Raw genomic sequence first — 20149 nt, 5'->3', positions numbered from 1 at the left:
CGATGAATACCTGATTGACAATGATTGATGGGATCAACATCTGATCAACACCTGATTGTTTGGATCAACACCTGATTGTTTGATCTGTATCACACTGTGATATAACTGGAATACTGTTAAAAGTGGCATTAAACCCAATTCACACACTCACGCTGTGTGTTTCAGTGGCCTACTAAGGAGTTAGACGGACCATGTGGACTCGGCAATGATGTCAATTTTGATGCAGAATATATGGAGGTGGAACCTGGACCCTTCACAGTCGTCTTTGAAGAAACAGTGTTCACTAAAGGTAACTTCCAAACAAAGTCTAGAAATACACCATAATTAATTGTGAATTGGTTTTTTTGAGCTAATAGAGACAGGGTGTCTGGCATTTGAAATCCTGTTTGTTTCTTTAAGGGCTGGGATGAGTCTAAATGTACTACCCAGGTACCTGACCTCTATTTCCCGACCCAACCCAGGTACCCACTGTAGGTCTCGAGAAATGGGTACCAAATGTTCATTTGGGAATTGTTTTACCAGGTCCCTGGCATAAACTATTTTGACACAGGTTTAAAAGGGCCTGATCATGAAAACACTGCAGTTGACTGAAGCTTTACCTTCATTCAAAACATGTAAAAGTCAGAAGGAATGGTGCATAATCAGAAAAAATGCGAACATTAGCAACTTGTGTGACCATGAAGTTTTATTGTTATTGGAGAGCGGAAGGTCAGTGGTCCGACCCCTGGCCATGTCATACAAGAAGACGTTGAAAAATGGTACTTGTTGTTATCCTGCCTGGTGCTTGGCATTAAGGGGATCAAAAAGGACTGGTGGGCTCTGGGTCAGTGTACTGTGTGTCAGTGGGGTATCCATGCTAAGCTGTGACATGTCATTTCAGTAGGCTAGCACCATAAACCGGCATAAGTCCAGACTAATACAAGCAGCCAGCACACACACTCACACACACACACACATACATGGGCATCGCTACATAGGTTCAATAATCTAGAACGCTACGTTAAACCCCATTTTAAAACTTACCTATTGAATATATTACAGCATGAAATAAAATTGATTAAGTATAAACTGGGATAATATATATTACTTTCACTGTCAGAAGGCCCCTTCTCTTCTATTCTAATGGGACCCTTCTCACTAGCTAGGTTGTGAACATTGCCCAAACCAATATGTTATGAAAAGTCAAAGCTGGAGATAAGCTGCGTATTTGCATAAAATTGGCATAAAATAAACTGAAATACACAGACAAATCACATCCTTGTGTATCAAATACGCAACAAGAACTATAAATACACTATTGAAATAAAATTAATGCGTATATTATAACCATTAGATAAAACGATTGTGTACATTATAACTATTAGTTAAAACGATTGTGTACATTATATCCATTAGATCAAAAACGATTGTGTACATTATAACTATTAGTTAAAACGATTGTGTATATTATAACCATTAGATAACACGATTGTGTACATTATAACTATTAGTTAAAACGATTGCATTCATTATATCCATTAGATAAAATGATTGCGTACATTATAACTATTAGATAAAACGATTGCATATATTACAGCTGTTAGATAAAATGGTTGTGTATCAGTCAATCACCAAATTCACTTACCAACAGTTACACTGATAGACGCCAATTGAAAAAGCACATCATGCCTAGTCAATGTACATTTTGTATCTTAATTAGTCGCTGATTGTGATTAAAGAAATAATCAAATTAACAAAAAAAAATGGCTTCCCGGAGAGGGAGCCGCAATCAGACGCAGACGGGTATACTACTATTCACATAGTATTAATGAATTACAAGGATTGTTACGAAACATCTTTTAAGTTAAATACCCAAATATTTTGGAATACCCTCTGAAATTTGTGGATACCAAATCAAAATCAAACCCCTGGGTAAAATATCCAAATAACCAAAAGCTTATCTATAGCTTTGTAACATAGGCACAACATGCTGCATGATGTGCATGGTGGAAGCCTGCCCTTCTTGAAGGACTAGTCAGTTGATGCACGGTCATCTTGGAAAAACTGTTTTACAATATGGGATGTCGTCATTTATTGCTTTGTCGATGTATCAGTATATTTTTCTGTATCAATGTAAATTTTTGAATATCTATACTAAATCAATCATTCACTGCAACAGGAACATCGATAGACAATGATACTATACTTCTGAGTTGATATATCGATACTAAACGTTCCTGTTAATGACAACCCTATTTACAATAACATCTTGATCATGTTGAGATGAAAATTTATATTGTATGTTGAATATTTTTCTCATTTGTTTGTGTCTTCATTGTCTTAGCATGAGATCCAGTAACCATTAGATAAGACAGTTATAACATGATATTATGGTATACCATTATCTTGTTTGTTTGTTTGTTGTTTAACGCCGTACTCAGCAATATTCCAGCTATATGACGGCGGTCTGTAAATAATCGAGTCTGGACCAGACAATCCAGTGATTGAAATCATGAGCATCGATCCACCCAATTGGGATACGATGACATGCATCAACCAAGTCAGCGAGGCTGACCATCCGACCTTGTTACAACAAACACAAGGCACCTGGGGTATATCATGGTGTATAAAAGTCAATATTGGACACTGAAGTCAAGTCCATTCTGTTAACGTTAATTCCATCATTTGATTATTGTGTGTATGGGAAATGTTTCAGACCGTCAGATAGACTTTATTTGTTTAAAGGCCAATTGAACCATTGTACAAAATACATTTGCATCATATATAAATATATTTTGTATAAAAGTTACCTAATTAATGTTTTTGTTGAGAATACGTACATTAGAGTCTTTTTAAACAAAAATGATGTCGGGTTAAAAGTCTTTGAAATTAATGTTTCCCTCCAACTTGTACATAGTGTATAAAGAGAACAATTGTATGTATAATCATGATAATGTTTGTTTGATTGTTGTTTAACACCGCACTCAGCTGTATTCCAGCTATGTGACGGTTGTCTGTAAAATAATCGAATCTGGACCAGACAATCCAGTGATTGATATCATGAGCATCGGTCCATGCAATTGGGATTGATGACATGTATCAACCAAGTCGGCGAGCCTGACCACCCGATCAATACTTGTATTTGACATATTCTGAAAATGACACCAGAATCGGCTTAACACATTGTACCCATGCCGAGATGCATGCCGATCCTGACATGGATAATCCCCAATCTGATATTCATTTTGTCAGATGAAGTAAATATTGCAGATGTTTATATTGCTGGACTGTTTGACTATATTTACCCTTTTATTATGTTTTATAAACATCTTGTATGATAATAAACATCTTGTGGGAAATCTGATTATATAAATATGTTTTAGACGGAATACTGTATTAATCTACAACTCCAATCTCATTAAAATCAGGTCTTAGTTCTCGCTATCACAAAACATAGATCGGAGGACATCCCCTTACGGGTCACGTCAGAACGACCTTTCTTCCAACCAATCAGAACGTTGCTTACCAGATCATGAAAGTGACAGTCGGAATGTGTTTTCTAATCATGCAACCTCGAATCTAGTTTGTCAACAAACTGCTTGTATCTAGCATCACTATCAATAAGTGAACATGTGGGCAGTGGGGTAGCCTAGTGGTTAAAGCGTTCCCTTTACCCAGCTCCCATGATTAGGTTGGTTGGTTTGATGTTTTACGCCACACTCAGCAATATTCCACCTATATGACGACGGTCTGTAAATAATCAAGTCTGGACCAGACAATCAAGTGATTGATATCATGAGCATCTATCCACGCAATTGGGATCGATGACATGCATCAACTAAGTCAGCGAGCCTGACCACCCGATCCCGTTAGTCGCCTTTTACGACAAGCATAGTCACTTTTTATGGCAAGCATGGGTTGCTGAAGACCTATTCTACCCCGAAATCTTCATGGGTCCCCGGCTCCCATGAACACACGTGTTGCTCATAAAAATGTTGGTGACTTGTGACAAGTCGATTCTAGAATTCTTAGCCAAGACATGCACATATTCATTGTACTACCTGTCTCGGATCACCTGCTACCCCTGTTTTCACAGTGGTATCCACCAATGCACGGACCTCATACATAGTCATTCGAGGTTAATTGTTAGGTCACAACTCAACTTATCCTGGCTTACCAATAGTTATGAGGTTATTCAAAGGGTATCATAAAGTGTTCTGGGCATCGTGAGTAAATGAAATATTTATTATCCGGGGTAGAATAGGTCTTCAGCAACCCATGCTTACCATAACAGGCGACTAACGGGATCTGGTGGTCAGACTCGCTGACTTGGTTGATGCACGTCATCATATCCCAATTGCGTGGATCGAGGTTAATGACATCAATCACTAGATTGTCTGTCCAATCGATTATTTACAGACCCCCGTCATATAGCTGGAATATTGCTGAGTGCGGCATAAAACAACAAACAAACAAATAAATAAGACATCCAGTTTTGGGGCATTTTTCCTTTTGTACAAAATAACTATTTTGGCTCATTCTCCCCCCCCCCCCCCCTTAAATGTAACATCACTGAGTAAAGTAAGCTTTTGAACCTATGGTACATTGGTTGGTTGTCAAGAGACCAAAACTTTCCCATGTTTAAATGAAAACAAAAAAGTCCTAATTTCATGTGGGCACTGAAGTTTAACCAGAACTAGTTGGTGAAAAGTATGGATGAAGGATCCTTGTTATTCTTCAACCTTTCAGTCACAGAACACTAAAGAAACAGTACTTGGGTTTGGTTCGAGGTTGTCTGGCTTTTGTGCTCTAAATTGGCTGTCAGCGATGTCAAGTCCAAAAAGTTGGCATGTTCAATTTAACAGTGCTGTGTGTGTCTACATAGGTCACGTCTCAGAGACTGCCCAGATGTGTCTATGATGCTGCCACCTGATCAAGGCCTTCCATGACAGGGGTACTTTGACATGTCCAATGTTTTGCTTTGCAGTCAATCTTCAATTCATTTTTCAAGTTATATTAGGATAGAATGTGTCACAGCAACCTTGGGTTGATTGTCAGGGAGATCTGTCAGTTTGATATAACTTCTTTGTTTGAAATTGCAGCAGTGGCAGAAAAAGTGTTTCCTCAACATGCTCCCAATTAGTCTCACTTTTAACTTTGACATTTTTCACCTCATCTATATCAATAAAATGTCTCATGTATTCATGTTCTTCCAACTTCTAAATGCATATCAAAGATCTATATTCTTCACAATAAAATGGATGCTCTTGACATCAGCCTTAAATTGTTAAGCCACATCAATTTAGTATCTATGGTCAAGAGCCCTTGAATTTAAGCAATGACGTGAGAATATACACTTGGAATATAACAAGATGGTTCTTTTGTCGTGTTTATGGCAGTTAATAGATACGAATGTGTAATTATAGCGTATACCTCCTGCATTTGATTAAGGAGATTCCCAGGGATTCCAGTATGGAATTGGTTCACTATAAGTAGAAGTTGTAAGATCAGATGGTCAGCCTCACTGACTCAGCCGATTGTGTGTCATCTTGACCTCATGGCGTGGCTTGCCGCACATGCTTTCACTCATTTTCACTAGCTCAATCTCAATTGTGGAGGTTGAATGTTGCTGACTGGGACGTTAAACAACATTCTCTAAATCACATATTTCAAAGGTGTGTTTTTGTACATCATATACATGGTATAGTCCCGTTTTCTTCATGATACAGATGATGCAGAAATGGGCAGACATATTGTATATAGTTAACAAAAGCAAACGTTTCTACATATTTGATATTTAGCAAAATTATTGTTAATTTTTCAATAGATATGATCTCTTTGAGTAGAGTACTAAGAATACAAGTGATAACCAAATTCATATGCGAATCCACAATACTGAATTAAGTGAAGCCTTTTTGTAATGTTTGGTATGGATCAATGTAGCCAGGAGACCCATCCTTTCAAGAACATGGTTCCTTGGTATGTCTGCATTAATACACCCCCATGGGGATTCCGGTTAGAATTGGTCCCAAAGCAATGTTTGTTGTAGGAGGCAACTAAATGAATCAAGATAGTGGGGTAGGGTGGGATGTCAGACCCGGCTGATAGTGTGTTACCCTACACTGATGTCATGGGACAATATAAATCACTGGTTTGTCATGTCCAGTCATGATTATTTACAGGTTGCCATCAGGTAGGTGAAGTGAGTTGAGATGAAATGGGATTATTGCACTTATATAGTAGCACGTGTGTGTGGCTGCTTGTACGAGCCCGGATTGATGCCGATTTATAGTGCTAGCACACTGAGATACCATGCCGCAGTTTAACATGAATACCCAACTCAGACACAGTATACTAACTCTGAGCCTACCAGTCCTTGTTTTAGAACATTAATTTACGAGCCAGACAGGGTAACAACAAGTACCATCTTTTAATGTCTTTTGGTATGATACAGCCGGGGCCATCAGAGAAAAGGAAAAGTACTGACTGGACTATGTGTTAAACAACAAACATATGTACAAAAGGTCATTATTATAAACATTGCTGATTTGTACATCCTAGAATTTGTTAATCCTTCTGATTTCACGGGGGGGGGGGCGGTCAGATAGCCTACTGGTTAAAGCGCTTGCTCGTCACGCCGAAGACCCGGGTTCGATTCCCGACATGAGTACAATGTGTGAAGCCCATTTCTGGTGTCCCCCGCCGTGATATTGCTGGAATATTTCTAAAAGCAGCGTAAAACTTCACTCACTCACTCACTCACTCACTCACTCACTCACTCACTCACTCATTTCACTGTGAACAGCACCATCTCAGGCTCATAGTGAGTGGGTTAAAATTTTACATTGCATCGGCAATATTACAGCCATATTGAGCTATTATAGTTAGTAGGGCTTTCACAGAACATTCTGAAACCTGTCATGGGATAACTGGTTATATTCAATTGTGGAATCTCCTTCAAAGCCAATTCATGAACCTCAAGGGCCATATATAAACTTGGGATCGATTTCCCCAGCAATAGTCACTTTTTATTATTGTGTTGTGCCAATGTGTATGTAAGCTTGTGTATGTTTTTTGTTTCAAACCTTGGGCTATGTAAATGTGATGTGAATTGGCCACCCTAAAAAAGGGCTGTCTGAATGGCAATGATTGTGTTGTTTTAGTTCATGATGACACTGGGTATTTTTGGATTACATTAACACGATGTGAGACTACCAGGCCAAGAAAACACCACACAAGATGAACAAGGCATTGAGATGACTCCAGGTTATGTAATGATAATTAACTTTTTGCCCACAGTAAGAACTTGAACTGGTGGATCCATTAAAGAAAGACCTTTTCTTGTTCACACTTTTGCTCTAGGGATATATGGTAACATGTGTAGGCAAGAATTTCGAATTTTGTCAACTGATATTTATTTATCAAAAATAATTTCAGTGAAGTGCACATAACATTCATATGAGGGTAGCTAATTTGTAGATTTTTTTGTTTGTTGTTTATTGCTGCACTTGACAGTCTGTAAATAATCACGTCTGGACTAGACAATCTAGTGATTTACATCATGACCCTGTTAGTAACTTCTTACGACATGCTTAGTCGCCTTTTACAACAAGCATGGGTTGCTGAAGACCTATTGTAACCCTGATGTTCAGGGGTGAGGTAGCTAATACATATGGTGATTTAAACTCACACTTCACATGGCCTATTTTTTTCCAATCCTTAAGTGAAGTCTTATGACACCAATTTCAAATAACTATTCTAACTAATGAGTTGTTGGTCTTTTTGTCTCAGTTATTTGTTACAAGGAGTGCCTTTAGGTTCTGTCTGTATATCCATCCATACGCTCCGATAGTTCTTGTTAGTGATATATGTCCAGAACCGCCTCATGGATATGGTCCATATTTGGTGCCAAGGTGTCATAGAACTGCTTGCAAACCAAAATTGATAAAGGTGACCTTGACCTCTATTTTAAGGTTAGAGAGCATTTGGCCTTTTTGTTCCTTAGCGAGATATCTTCAGAACCTCTTCATGATTGGTTCAAATTTGAGGCAGTGGTGTCGTATGTGTGTTTGCAGATGCCAGTTGACAATGGTGACCTTGACAATTTTTTCAAGGCCATGGGAAGCATTTGATCTAATTGTTTGCCATATCTTTCAATAAACACTGGAGTACCTTTCGAAGTTTCCCAACAATCAATGAATGTTATGACCTTGACCTTTTACTTCAAGGTCACTGATAGAGGGTCCGTTCCCTTTTGCTGTTTGTAAGTGAAATGTCTCAAGATATATTTCCCAGATTGTATGCATGTTTAGGTTAAAAGGTCATTTAGGAGTCAGCTCAACCAAGCCATCACATTAGTTATAGCTATTGTAACATGAGCCCCATTGTAAATTTTTACTGACATTTGCTGCAAACTCGGAACCGAATATCAGCCTTTCTGGAAGATCTAGATAAATCTAGACGTTTACCGGTAGATGTCTAGTTTAATTACTAATAATTAGCGGCCCCTTGAAGCACTTTAAGGCTTTGTCAGAATTTGACTGTTGCCACTGGTGATTTGTTTAAGGCCAACTGCAGAAAAGATTATTGGCTTTTGATATTCTTCTTCTATGTTCTTCTTCCACGTGTTTATGAATATATGTTTTAGTTGCACTTTCTCAAAAGTTATAATGTGTTTGTCATTAAACTTGGTATATACCTTCTCTAGGATTGGTGCCTTATTTTTAAAGATTTTTGTTAAAATAAGTCAAAGGTCAAGGTCAGCATTCATTTATTTCCTCATGGTGTTGCAAGTACTTGCAAAAAACCTCCAGTTACTTCATCAGATTTCATCACAAATCATGTTAGATCAAACTATCTTTTCAGCATGTTCAGAAAAATGACAAGTTGAGTGCATCCATCCTCACAAATTATTCTGTCCTGTTAGTGGCTGGGGACATGGAAATGCATGGTGATGATGTAATGATTTCTGAAATCTTCCAAAAATGGTGATCAAAGGTGCAGTTATTTGTATGAACTTCTCTAGTTAGTCCACTGATCATTAATGAAAGTTTACTGGACTGAAGCCAGCAGAATAGCATGAGTGCTGAGCACTGAACTTTAGATGTTTATTCAAAATGTGATGCATTTGCATGCTGGTAAATCAATATTCCATAAAGTAAGCAGTATTTCAGACATGTCAGAGGAACCGGTTGAGCATCGATAGGATTTTACCACTGTTTAATGGATGTGCAATATGTGTATTCCCACATGCATAAATATTGACCATGGATGCAAATAATATGCAGCGTGAATCCTTTGGGCCTCAATCAGACATGGTTGGTTCAATTGGTTTCTAACTATTTCATTTGCAGTAACATTCGTGTTGAATTGAACTGACATTTCTATTATCGGTTATGAAATGGAACACCGTAACCTAATTAGTCTGGCTAGTCAGGTTGTTCCTATCAATCGGGAGCAGATGTAGGAAGGCTGGGTAAGGTATTGGGTGGTCAGCCTCGCTTATGTGGTTGATGCATGTCCTTGTGTCCCAATTGTGTAGATCTATGCTCATGGTGTCAATCACTGAGTTGTTTAGTCCAGACTCGAATTTTTACACACCACCGTCATATAGCTGGAATATTACTGAGTGCAACATTGAACAACAAGCAAAAGGACTTTAAAAACATACTTTTTTTGGTTGACCCGTAGACCCCAATTTCATGCCTAGGACCCCAAAATTGTATGGCTGAAATTCCAAGTGCTCACAAATAGATGTAGACCCAGGTAAATCCCTGCTACATGACAGTAAACAATGTTACTTACCTTAAAAAGTTTTGTAACAGAAGGTACACATGGTAAAAGTAGTGTGTGATTAATCATAACATTAAAAAATGAAAGAATTGTGGTCAGAACAAAGACATTTTGGAAAGGGGAAAATGTGATGCGAATAACAACTAATCCATGTAAATCAGCATGTGTATAATCATGATACTTATTCATTAAGTTTGTAGTTTTGTACCTGCTCAATGGTCGTGTAGGATTTGTTTGTTTGTTTGTTGTTAAACGCCACACCCAGCAATATTCCAGCTATTTACAGCTGGCTGTAAATAATCGAGTCTGGACCAGAGAATACAGTGATTGACATCATGAGCATCGTTCCACACAATTGGGATACGATGACATGCATCAACCAAGTCAGTGAGCCTGACTACCTGATCCCGTTAGTCACCTGTTGCGACAAGTATAGTCACCTTTTACGGCAAGTACAGGTTGCTGAAGACCTATTCTAGTATGTAGGAGATGCAATAGATCAAACCTGTCACCCAATGGAAACACAATGAAGTCCAAGCCACCGCGTGACGATGCCACTCCTACAGACGATGAAACAAATGTTGAGTAGTTAGTTCCTCAATTGAGTCCCAATCCTTGATGTAAGTGTGAAGCATGTGAGTAGGCCGACATTCTGCAGCAGACTGGACCAGCCTCCTCCCTTTCCCTGTGACCAGCTGGCGGCTGTATGTGGCCATTCATTCGGTAACACACTTCCACTGTTGACGACTTTCATCACTCCCTTTAACAGGTTTAAAATAACATCTTTGTTAGGCCTTGAACATGTTGAAGAAAACATGCTGTTGTTCAAATTTCCTAACTTAACTTCATTTGTGTTGGCCACAATTTTATTATCTCTTTTGTCAGTTACCTAAAAATACCTCAGGGTTTTGTTTGTGTGGGTTTTTTTTCAATTGGTTGTTGAGCTGTCTGCCTTTTCTGTAACTTTTCATGTTCTTAATATAATGTATGTGCCAAAAGAAATGGAATTTATCTAGATTATATCCAGATGTGTTGATGAACTACACATAGTCCACTCTACTTTTCATTTTATTAACATGGTATTTTTTCGTTATCAAGACAAGCCACATATCCATGAGGATATCTATCTAAGGAGCTGTTTAATAGATTTTTCGAGGTTTTGGGTGCTAAATTATCTGTAAAAATGTCTACCGTACTAACTACGACAAGGAATAGGATGAAGTTGGATAAAGTGTCTCTTCCTGGAAGGTATTCCTCCACTGAGAGACACTTAGGTGACAAGACAGTGACTCAAAGGGGTGCCCTTCCCACCCTTCCCTGGATAAAAAGAAGCAGGCATACCTCATTGGATGCCGATCCACTGACATGTTCCGCTGGGCCTGATGGGAGGGATGGGCACTTCAGGTTTGAAAGAGGAGGCCTCAGAGACAATTCCTATTTGATACATCCCATTTAACCTGAACAAGTAGTTAAAAACCATAACTTTAATTCATGTCGGCACAAATCGCCAAAAGTCTTGCATCCATCTTGGGAGATCTTGCAACTTAAATAGATACTGGTGGATCAAAATTGAAGGATATGACAGGGCATCCTCAACCAGGGCTTATGCCTCTTGTCAGGCCGAGTCAGTAGGCACTCATGACAAAAGAAAGGTCACTAACAAGCATCACAAGTCTTGCAAATCTCCATATTACCATGTCACACGAGAAAAGCTGTGCATCACGTCATAGAGGGTATGAGGACAGATATCAATCTCCTCCCGAGTTATCAACAACAAAACTCCAGACGAGTAGAAAAATCTTGTCCAGATGTTGTCCAGAAAGCCTACAAGATGTGTCCTTTCACATACTGTCACGCAGGACAGGCACGCTTAGATGATGTTAGGTTAGCTCAAGCCACAGGTCGGATTACAGAGACAGTACACCACCTCTTCTACATGGCTCACCCCAGAATATTCGGGGTGCGGCTCTGCTACATATGCAGCTCTTCCTACAAAACTGTAACTATTCCGGAAGGAGTTTGTAAGTATTCGGGGATATAATTCAGGAATTGTACCAACTTATCAGTGCATTGTAGCCTACCAATAAGGAAGAAGGGCCAACCAAGACTGATTGGGAGGGATGAGCAGACGAGCGGATATTTTGAGTCCTGTAGATATCTCACTAAACTCATCCACAGCCAACAATTCAGCCTTCCTTCGATCAGGCGGAGCAACTACAAGAGCCACAATTGTCCTTTGCCGCAGCATCCTAATTTCAACAAAGATCATCATGAGCATGTATTGATGCTAATCAAGATGGCCAGGTTCAAGGATCTTGACTCTGTTAACAAGCAGATGTTAAACTCTAGTACCTACGTCAACTGGTTTGCTGCCTTTGTCAGACATATCATGCCCTCGGTCAATCATCAAGCAGGTCAACCCTTGGACAACAGAGTCAACATGACCTTGGAACAGTTGGGTTTCATCCACAGGCCCCTAGACCATATGCTCAAGATGCAAGAGGATCTCCAGTCAGCTTTAGAATGAGTGTCCACTCACACAGCACAACCATCTCAGGCAGCAGAGACATCTGGACATCCAGGAGCCACTGAAGAGAAGCATGCTGTTGCAGCCCAGCCCCGCTCCACAGTTCTTCAACCTTCATTCAACTACTGTTGTATCAAGGCTTCCTGGTTCCCCCAACAAGTGAACCTAATTCTCAAATCATAGTCCTTGGTGATATAAACTTTCTACATGTTAGTCTCCCATGTAACATTCTGCAAGACACTGGGAAATTATGTCACTGGAGATGTCAGTACAACAAGTAATATCTACTGGAAGTGACATCATAAGTGCTCTCAGAACTGAAAGTGACATTAAAAGTATTCGAATACCACACAAAAGCAACAAAACTGACGCTATACAAAGGGAGGTGACATCTTAAAATGCCCAAACTCTTAGGGTATACAGTATAGTAGATGCCAGATGTCTCGGGTGAATACTGGCTTTGATGTTATTGGGGTAAGGTGTACAAAGGAATTATCAAACAATAGTTGTCATTGTGTATAACTCTAAGAATACTATCTCTATTACATCAGGGGGGACACAGGGGGCCCAGTCGTCTAAGGCGCAGCGATTCGCTGTGCAGAGTTGCGTCCCTTGGGCATGCCAGAAACCAATGATTGTGGGTTTGCCCCAGTTTGCCCCGATTATGTTTCTAGGTTTGTCAGCACCATACCCGTGCTCGTGGGTTTCACCGAAGTGGTAAACGTCTGAGACCTGCATCACTTCGGGCTTTCCTCCCACAATAAGCTGACACGCCGCGATATAACTGAAATACTATTAAAAGCGGCGTAAAACCCAACTCAATCAATCAATCAATCAATCAATCAATCAATCAGAAATTAGTCCCTCCCATCTCCCAAGCAAGTTGATGAGGTTTATTGGATAAAAGAGATGATGTTTTCTCCCATCGTGCCAGAGCGGTTGCATTGCTGCGAAGGATAGGATTTGCCTCACAACTATTAGATATTTTGGCAATGAAGAAGACGTCTGTTGAAAGAACTAAAGATTTTATAGTGTGATTATGTAATAGGTATTATTCCCCCTGGAGATTCTTTCCAGGAGAAAGTAATATCCTAGGTAAAAATATCTAGTGGAAAATTTTGCCAAGGATATTATTTCCACAGCCCCAAACAAGATTTTATGGCTAAGATGTAATAGAGGTGGTACTCTTACATTTATACACAGTGATAACTATTGTCAATTTGCATGCATATTGTGTGAGACATTAGCGGTCAACTCATGCACTTAGACAAAACCTCATGGGTCTGCCATTTATTATATTTTTTCCAATGCTGTTTTCTACTGACACCCAACAAGCACTGTACCCTGGTCCCCAGCAAAGTTAAATCTCACTCCCTTGTGGTTGTCTACTCTGTATACCTGTTTCAAGTTTTTAATCAATATAATACCAAGACCTTCTGTTGTGTTAATTAATTCTATTTTGCTCTATTTTACATAATCACCATCAACTTGCTTTCCTTTTGGGTAGACCCGTGAAGATCAGGGGTAGAAAGGTCTTCAGCTACCCAGGCTAGCCGTAAAAGGCGACTATGCTTGTCGTAAGAGGCGACTAATGGGATTAGGTGGTCAGGCTCGCTGATTTGGTTGATGCATGTCAGCATATCCCAGTTGCATGGATTGATGCTCATGATGTAAATCACTGGATTGTCTGGTCCAGCCTCGATTATTTACAGCCAGCCAGCATATAGCTGGAATATTGCTGATTGTGGTGTTAAACAACAAACAAACAAACAAACAAACAAATCCTTTTGGGCACAAGGGGGCACAGGCCCGATTCGGACCAATTTTGTTTCTAGGTTTGTCAGCACCATATCCGTGCTCGTGGGTTTCACCGAAGTGGTAAACGTTTGAGACCTGCATCACTTTGGGCTTTCCTCCCACATTAAGCTGACACACCGTGATATAACTGTAATACTGTTAAAAGCGGCGTTAAACACAACTCACACTTTTGGGCACAAATGTCCAAGTGGTTCAAGGCACTAGAATGTGCAGTGCAGGGTTGTGTCCCTTTACGAACAACCTCTCCTTGTGATGGCATTGAACTGTAATATTTCTGAGTGCTGTGTTAAATAACAATAAAAATAGAAAGCAATCAAATTGGATACATGTAAACAAGTGACTGCGTTGTTTATCTGATACCCGTTCACATGCACAACATTATCTCACAAAAGTTATTTTGCACATGTGTAACCTTACATACGTGTGTATATGTAAATTTACTATGCGTTCACATGAGAGTTAACAGGTGTCTAAGTAAAGTATGTAAATAGCGAAGACACACATATTCATCAATCTGTTCACGACTTTCAACATGGAAACTTTGGTTTCATATCAATGTTGAATGCATGAACCAACATGTGTTTGATTTAATAAGTACACAACTTTTTGACTCCTTAAAACCCAAACGCAACACAGTCTGCCCAGCTTTGGATGTCAGCATTAGAGTTGGTATTACTGTATGCTGTGTAGCATCAGCTTCAGAATCATGAACTGTTGCCAATTTGTTTGGTTTTTGGCAAATCTACAGATATATTACACAGATCATCCTCTGGCATTGGCGTAAACGTTGACACTTGACAACATATACCAACAGTGCAAATTTGCACTGTGTAAATTTACATTTGCACCTGCTCCAGACATGGGCAAATTTGCTCCTGGTCTAAATATACACACATAAGTAAATGCATTCACATGACAAGTATACTGTGTGTACATTTATCATCCAAAACTGGCTGCAACAGGAGATATGGCTTAGGTGAGATCTATGATATCTACTCTGTAGATATCGCTGCAATGAAATTGCATCACAATGCTTTGCAGACCATTGTGACTTCATTGGTTACCATGACGTCACATTCAGATGACATCACTAATGACTCTGCTACTGAAGCAGTACTTTTTACACTTAAGACACTGCTTATTACTATCAACAAACTGAAAAAGTTGGAAGAATGATGTTGGATGATAAATAAAATCTCACCCTCATGTCTTTTGATATCAAATATATCAACACTCGTTAAAAAAGTGGAAAATATCCTCCGCCAGCCTTGGAGTTTTCCCACTTTTATCAACTCATGTTGATATATTTGATATCAAAAGACACTCGGGTGAGATTCTCTATATTAACGCATGTATGCAAGTATACACACATATGTATAAAGGTGCATATGACCTGGGTATTTAGAATCACCTGAGACTCTCAGCTCAAGGCACATGGGTTTCACATATGTCGTTTGATGGAAAAACTGGATTCTGTAACAGTATTATTTGTAGACAGTATATATCTAAGAATATCCTCAGTTGATCACGTTTACGTTTAGAAAACAAACCTCTGTGTACTAACCCTCAAGTCATGGGGTACAAAATGGTTGATTTCTTATAATCCATTCCATATGGAAGCTGTCACATCTCCACCCAAAATGTCACATGGTATTTGGTCCTAACAGGAGACACATGTTGTGTAGTACATATCGTGCTACAGTTTTTATAAGATTTTGTAATTTGAATATGTTTGAAGAGGAGTTTCATGTTATTCTTAAATGTCTACTGTATGATAATATAAGAAAGCTATATGTAGCCCCCATATACAGAGAAAATTGTAATTTTGAACAATACTGTTTTTTTATGATGGATACTAATACCATAAATGTGAAAAACATCATCCAAATTCTGTAAAAGAGCTATTTCGATCAGAAAAGATTCTTGTTAATGTCATATACACTGCATATGTATATCGATTACTCACTGTAACCTTTATATTATGTAACAAATATGTATGTGGGCCTTTGGCCTTGAATACAATAAGCTGAACTGATTGATATATGATTGATTATGTCTCATGTCTCACTGCTCTATTGGACCAATAAGCTAAGCTTTCATCTTGTTGAAGCAACAACGACTGTCATTGGCTTATCCAGATATGTCAAAAGGCAAAGATTTCTTTGTGAATGGGTACAGTGTGTGAAGCTCATCTCAGGTGTTCCCTGCCATGATATTGCCGGAATATTGCTAAAAGTGGCATAAAACCCAACACACTCTAACTCAGGTGACCCATGAAGATCCAGGATAGAATAGGTCTTCAGCAACCCATGCTTGCTGTAAAAGGAGACTATGCTCCTCGTAAGAGGCGACTACTTTGATCAGGTTTTCAGGCTCGCTGACTTGGTTGATGCATGTCATCATGTCCCAATTGCGTGGATTGATGCTCATGACATCAATCACTGGATTGTCTGTCTGATTTGATTATTTAAAGACTGACGTCATATAGCTGGAATATTGCTGAGTGTGGCGTTAAACAACAAACAAGCAAACAAACAGATATTGCGCTATTGAAGTTGAACCTACAAGCTTAGCTTTCATCTTGTTGAGGCAACAAAGATAGTCATTGGCTTATCCAGATATGCCAGAAGACAAAGATTTCTTTGTGAAAAATGGTATAGTGGTTTTGTGTATGGGTACACTGTGTGAAGCCCATTTCTGTTGTTCCCCGCCATTATATTAAGTTGTTTGATAGGCATTGTTGTTACTGTTAATCCTGTACTGTTAATCCTCCACCTACTATATATATTCTGTACTATGTCCCTCATTCAGTCTTGCTTGACAACGGTATAAGGATCTATAACGAAAAGTCACTTTTCACAGTATTACAGAAGTTGTTATCCAGAGAATTGTGTCCCTCTTGCCATTTTATTGCTGGAATACATGTATTGCTAAAAGTGGCGTAAAACCCAACTCACTCTCTAACTGATGTGAAATTTCAAATACTTCTTAAATGTTTCTTTTTTGGAATTGTATCATATTGATAAGACTGCACTTATTCAACTGAATGTCAGAGGAGTAACAGGTAGAGTTGATGTTATTTGTTGGAGACCTCCTTTGAGTATCTTATGCTCACAAAAAACATCTGTTTGTCTGTCACTTGCAATTTGACTCCTTATCCAAACCAGCTGAGGTGATGAGCCTGAGGATGCATGATACCATAACAGGTCTCGGATTTTATTTGACATTTTACAGAAGATCGGGTGTTTTTGTGTTAAGAAATCGAAATATGAACAATCTATAAGAGGCAACATGATCTAGGAATTTCTTACATTGGTATTATGTGAACAATCATGAAGCAACAGGATAGGGGTTATCATGTTCATGCCACAAATGTATGGCTTGGCTGAAAATATATTGTCATTATTAGATTTTTTTGTAGATACGGAAAGACTATTACATACTTACTCTTGCAAGTTGTTTGTATTTCATTATATTCGAATGTAGCCACTCATTTTTTGCAAGCCAATATTTGGTAGGTAGCTAAAATTACTAAAGATGGTAAGTTGTTTTTATGAGAAAGCCAATACACCTAAAAGATACATATCCCGGGTATATTGAGTGAAATACAGGGAAGCCAGTCTGACAGTATAAAAATGTGTTTCATGTGGCAAAAGATACAAAAGATACCACAAAGCTTAGAAGCAATGTCCAGAATAGTCCTATAACCATTCCAGATGAAAATGTAGGGATTATGGAACACAGTTACCAGGGCTCTTCATTGTAAAATTATATAGAAATATGATGGAGCTGAAGTATTGATCAACATCAGTCAGACTCTGTCACTTGTACAAAAATACAGAAAAATATTATAGGTACAATAACTTGTTTGTCAGAAATAGCAGATAAAATATGTTGGTATGTAAATAGTGTGCATAGTGCAAAGGGGTAGCACATAATACACACCATACATAATGAGTTTTGATGTTTTTTCCCCAATGCAAAGACATTACCGTGAGCACATAACACCATAAATACCATGTCAACAAATCCATACTGAAGTACGCAAATTAATCATGTCATAACACTGTCTGGTTATAAAAAGTGTTTATTGTATATCTAGACTTATGTTTGTAACTTATTTCAGATATTATTCAAATTGCTTTTAATATTGTTTTAATTAATTTTGGTAAAATTGTGTGTGAAGCAATCGGAAGATCTCAGAACTCACTGTTATTAACGGCATCCATGGTCAGATTACCGATATTGACGCCTTGAAACGAACTTTAGTTGACAGAGAATGAATACATATATCATAAATGCCATACTTTGACTCGTTAAAAGTGATATTTGTTATAGTTTGATGATTCTATGTCAACACGTAGTTCTCGTGATCATGTGTGCAGAAGCCTCGACAGTGAATGGTCAAATTGTTCCATGTGATAAAAAATAACCGGCAATAGGGATCAGCTACTATGCTTAGGGTTATTATTATTTCAAATAAATTTCGTAAAAGCTGCAACTAACATAACAAGATATTGGAATATATTATTCCTGATAAGAAAATACTTTCAGATACAATTTTTTCCGATCCTTGCATTAAAATCCTGTGAAGTTATATCATTTGGTGTTTCTTGACCGAATCACCCATAGATTCCAAGAAAACGTGTGTACAGCTGATTGTTGTTTCCAGCTTAGTTTAGAAGAAAATACACAAACTAATCTTAATCACTGGATGTAAAACAATGCCTGGCAGAATAGAAAATACAATTTAAATGGTAAAACAACGTGTCTGGTGATTTTTTTATTTCAAATTTGTACTGACAAAGTTTCTTATCAACCGTTCGTTTACCGGAATTCACTAAAGGGGTACGGTGTAATTTTTTTCTGCGCATAATATTCAAGAAAGATTTTCCAAAATACTAAATCCGCGATAGGGGGAACATGACTGTAATAGTGCTTAGTGCGGCATAGAATAACAAAACTATTGAAACAAGGATAGTGGACATGTATATACAAATGACTGTTGTGTATCTAATCACAACATTTTTTGACAACATGAAAAAGTTGTTTTCTTGTCAAAGTTGTATGAGAGTTGCCTTAGAGAAATCTCTGCACAAGCAACATGTGTTTGATGTAATCCGTAAACAATTCTTTGACCCAAAGAAAACACTATCCACTCAACTCTGGATGTCCACATAAAAGTTGGTATTGCTGTATACTAAATAGCATCTACTTCAGAAGCCAGGATTGTTAAGAATTTGTTTGATGTTGGCAAATTAACAGATATATTCATCCTCTGACGTTGGCATAAACATTCACATGACAACATATATATATAGTGCAAATTTACTTTTACATTTGCAGCTACTCCAGACATGTTCCTGGTGTAAATATGTACACATGAGTAAACGTGTTCTCATGACAAGTATACTCACGTATGTATATTTACACACATACTCAAATATACACACATATGTGTAGAGGTTCATTTGAACAAGGATTAAGTCAGTTTCAAAGTTATTATGGTTATACTTGTGTGAAGAAATTGCATAAAAAAGTGCCGAACATCATGAGATTGTTGTGAGGGAACAGTCACTTCCCCTTGTACGTAGCAAAAGACCTGTGAAGATGCGGGGTAGAATAGGTCTTCAGCAACCCATGCCTGTCGTAAAAGGTGACTATGCTTGTCGTAAAAGGTGACTAACGGGATCAGGTGGTCAGGCTCGCTGACTTGGTTGATGCATGTCATCAATCCCAATTGCGTGGATCGATGTTCATGATGTAAGTCACTGGATTGTCTTGTCCAGACTTGATTATTTACAGACCGCTGTCATATAGCTGGAATATTGTTGAGTGTGGCGTAAAAAAACAAACAAACAAAAAACATAGCAAAATACTACTTGAATGTATCAGAGCTCCAGATAACTTTTTGAGTAATTGATTTTTTTTTCAAAGGTTTCAATTTTAATTGGGTTTTTCCCCAATTGAGTAAAATTTTGAGATTAAAAAAAAGGAGAAATCTTATATTGATGTATATAATGGTTCTAAATA

General features: G+C 38.3%; 1 protein-coding gene across 1 annotated transcript in view; it reads left to right on the top strand.

Moving 5' to 3' along the window:
- Positions 1–20149, top strand: part of LOC139443123 (uncharacterized) — a 111504-nt gene that overhangs the window by 2717 nt on the left and 88638 nt on the right. The window contains exon 2 of the mRNA XM_071224071.1: positions 166–289. Within this exon, the coding sequence (XP_071080172.1) occupies positions 166–289 (124 nt within the window). The remainder of the gene's footprint in view (positions 1–165; positions 290–20149) is intronic.

The sequence above is a fragment of the Haliotis cracherodii genome, unplaced genomic scaffold, assembly GCF_022045235.1.
Source record: "Haliotis cracherodii isolate W230 unplaced genomic scaffold, xgHalCrac1.p SCAF_5, whole genome shotgun sequence".
Lineage (NCBI taxonomy): Eukaryota > Metazoa > Mollusca > Gastropoda > Lepetellida > Haliotidae > Haliotis > Haliotis cracherodii.
The sequence above is the reverse complement of the archived record's forward strand: the minus strand, read 5'-3'. Positions and strand labels throughout refer to the sequence as shown.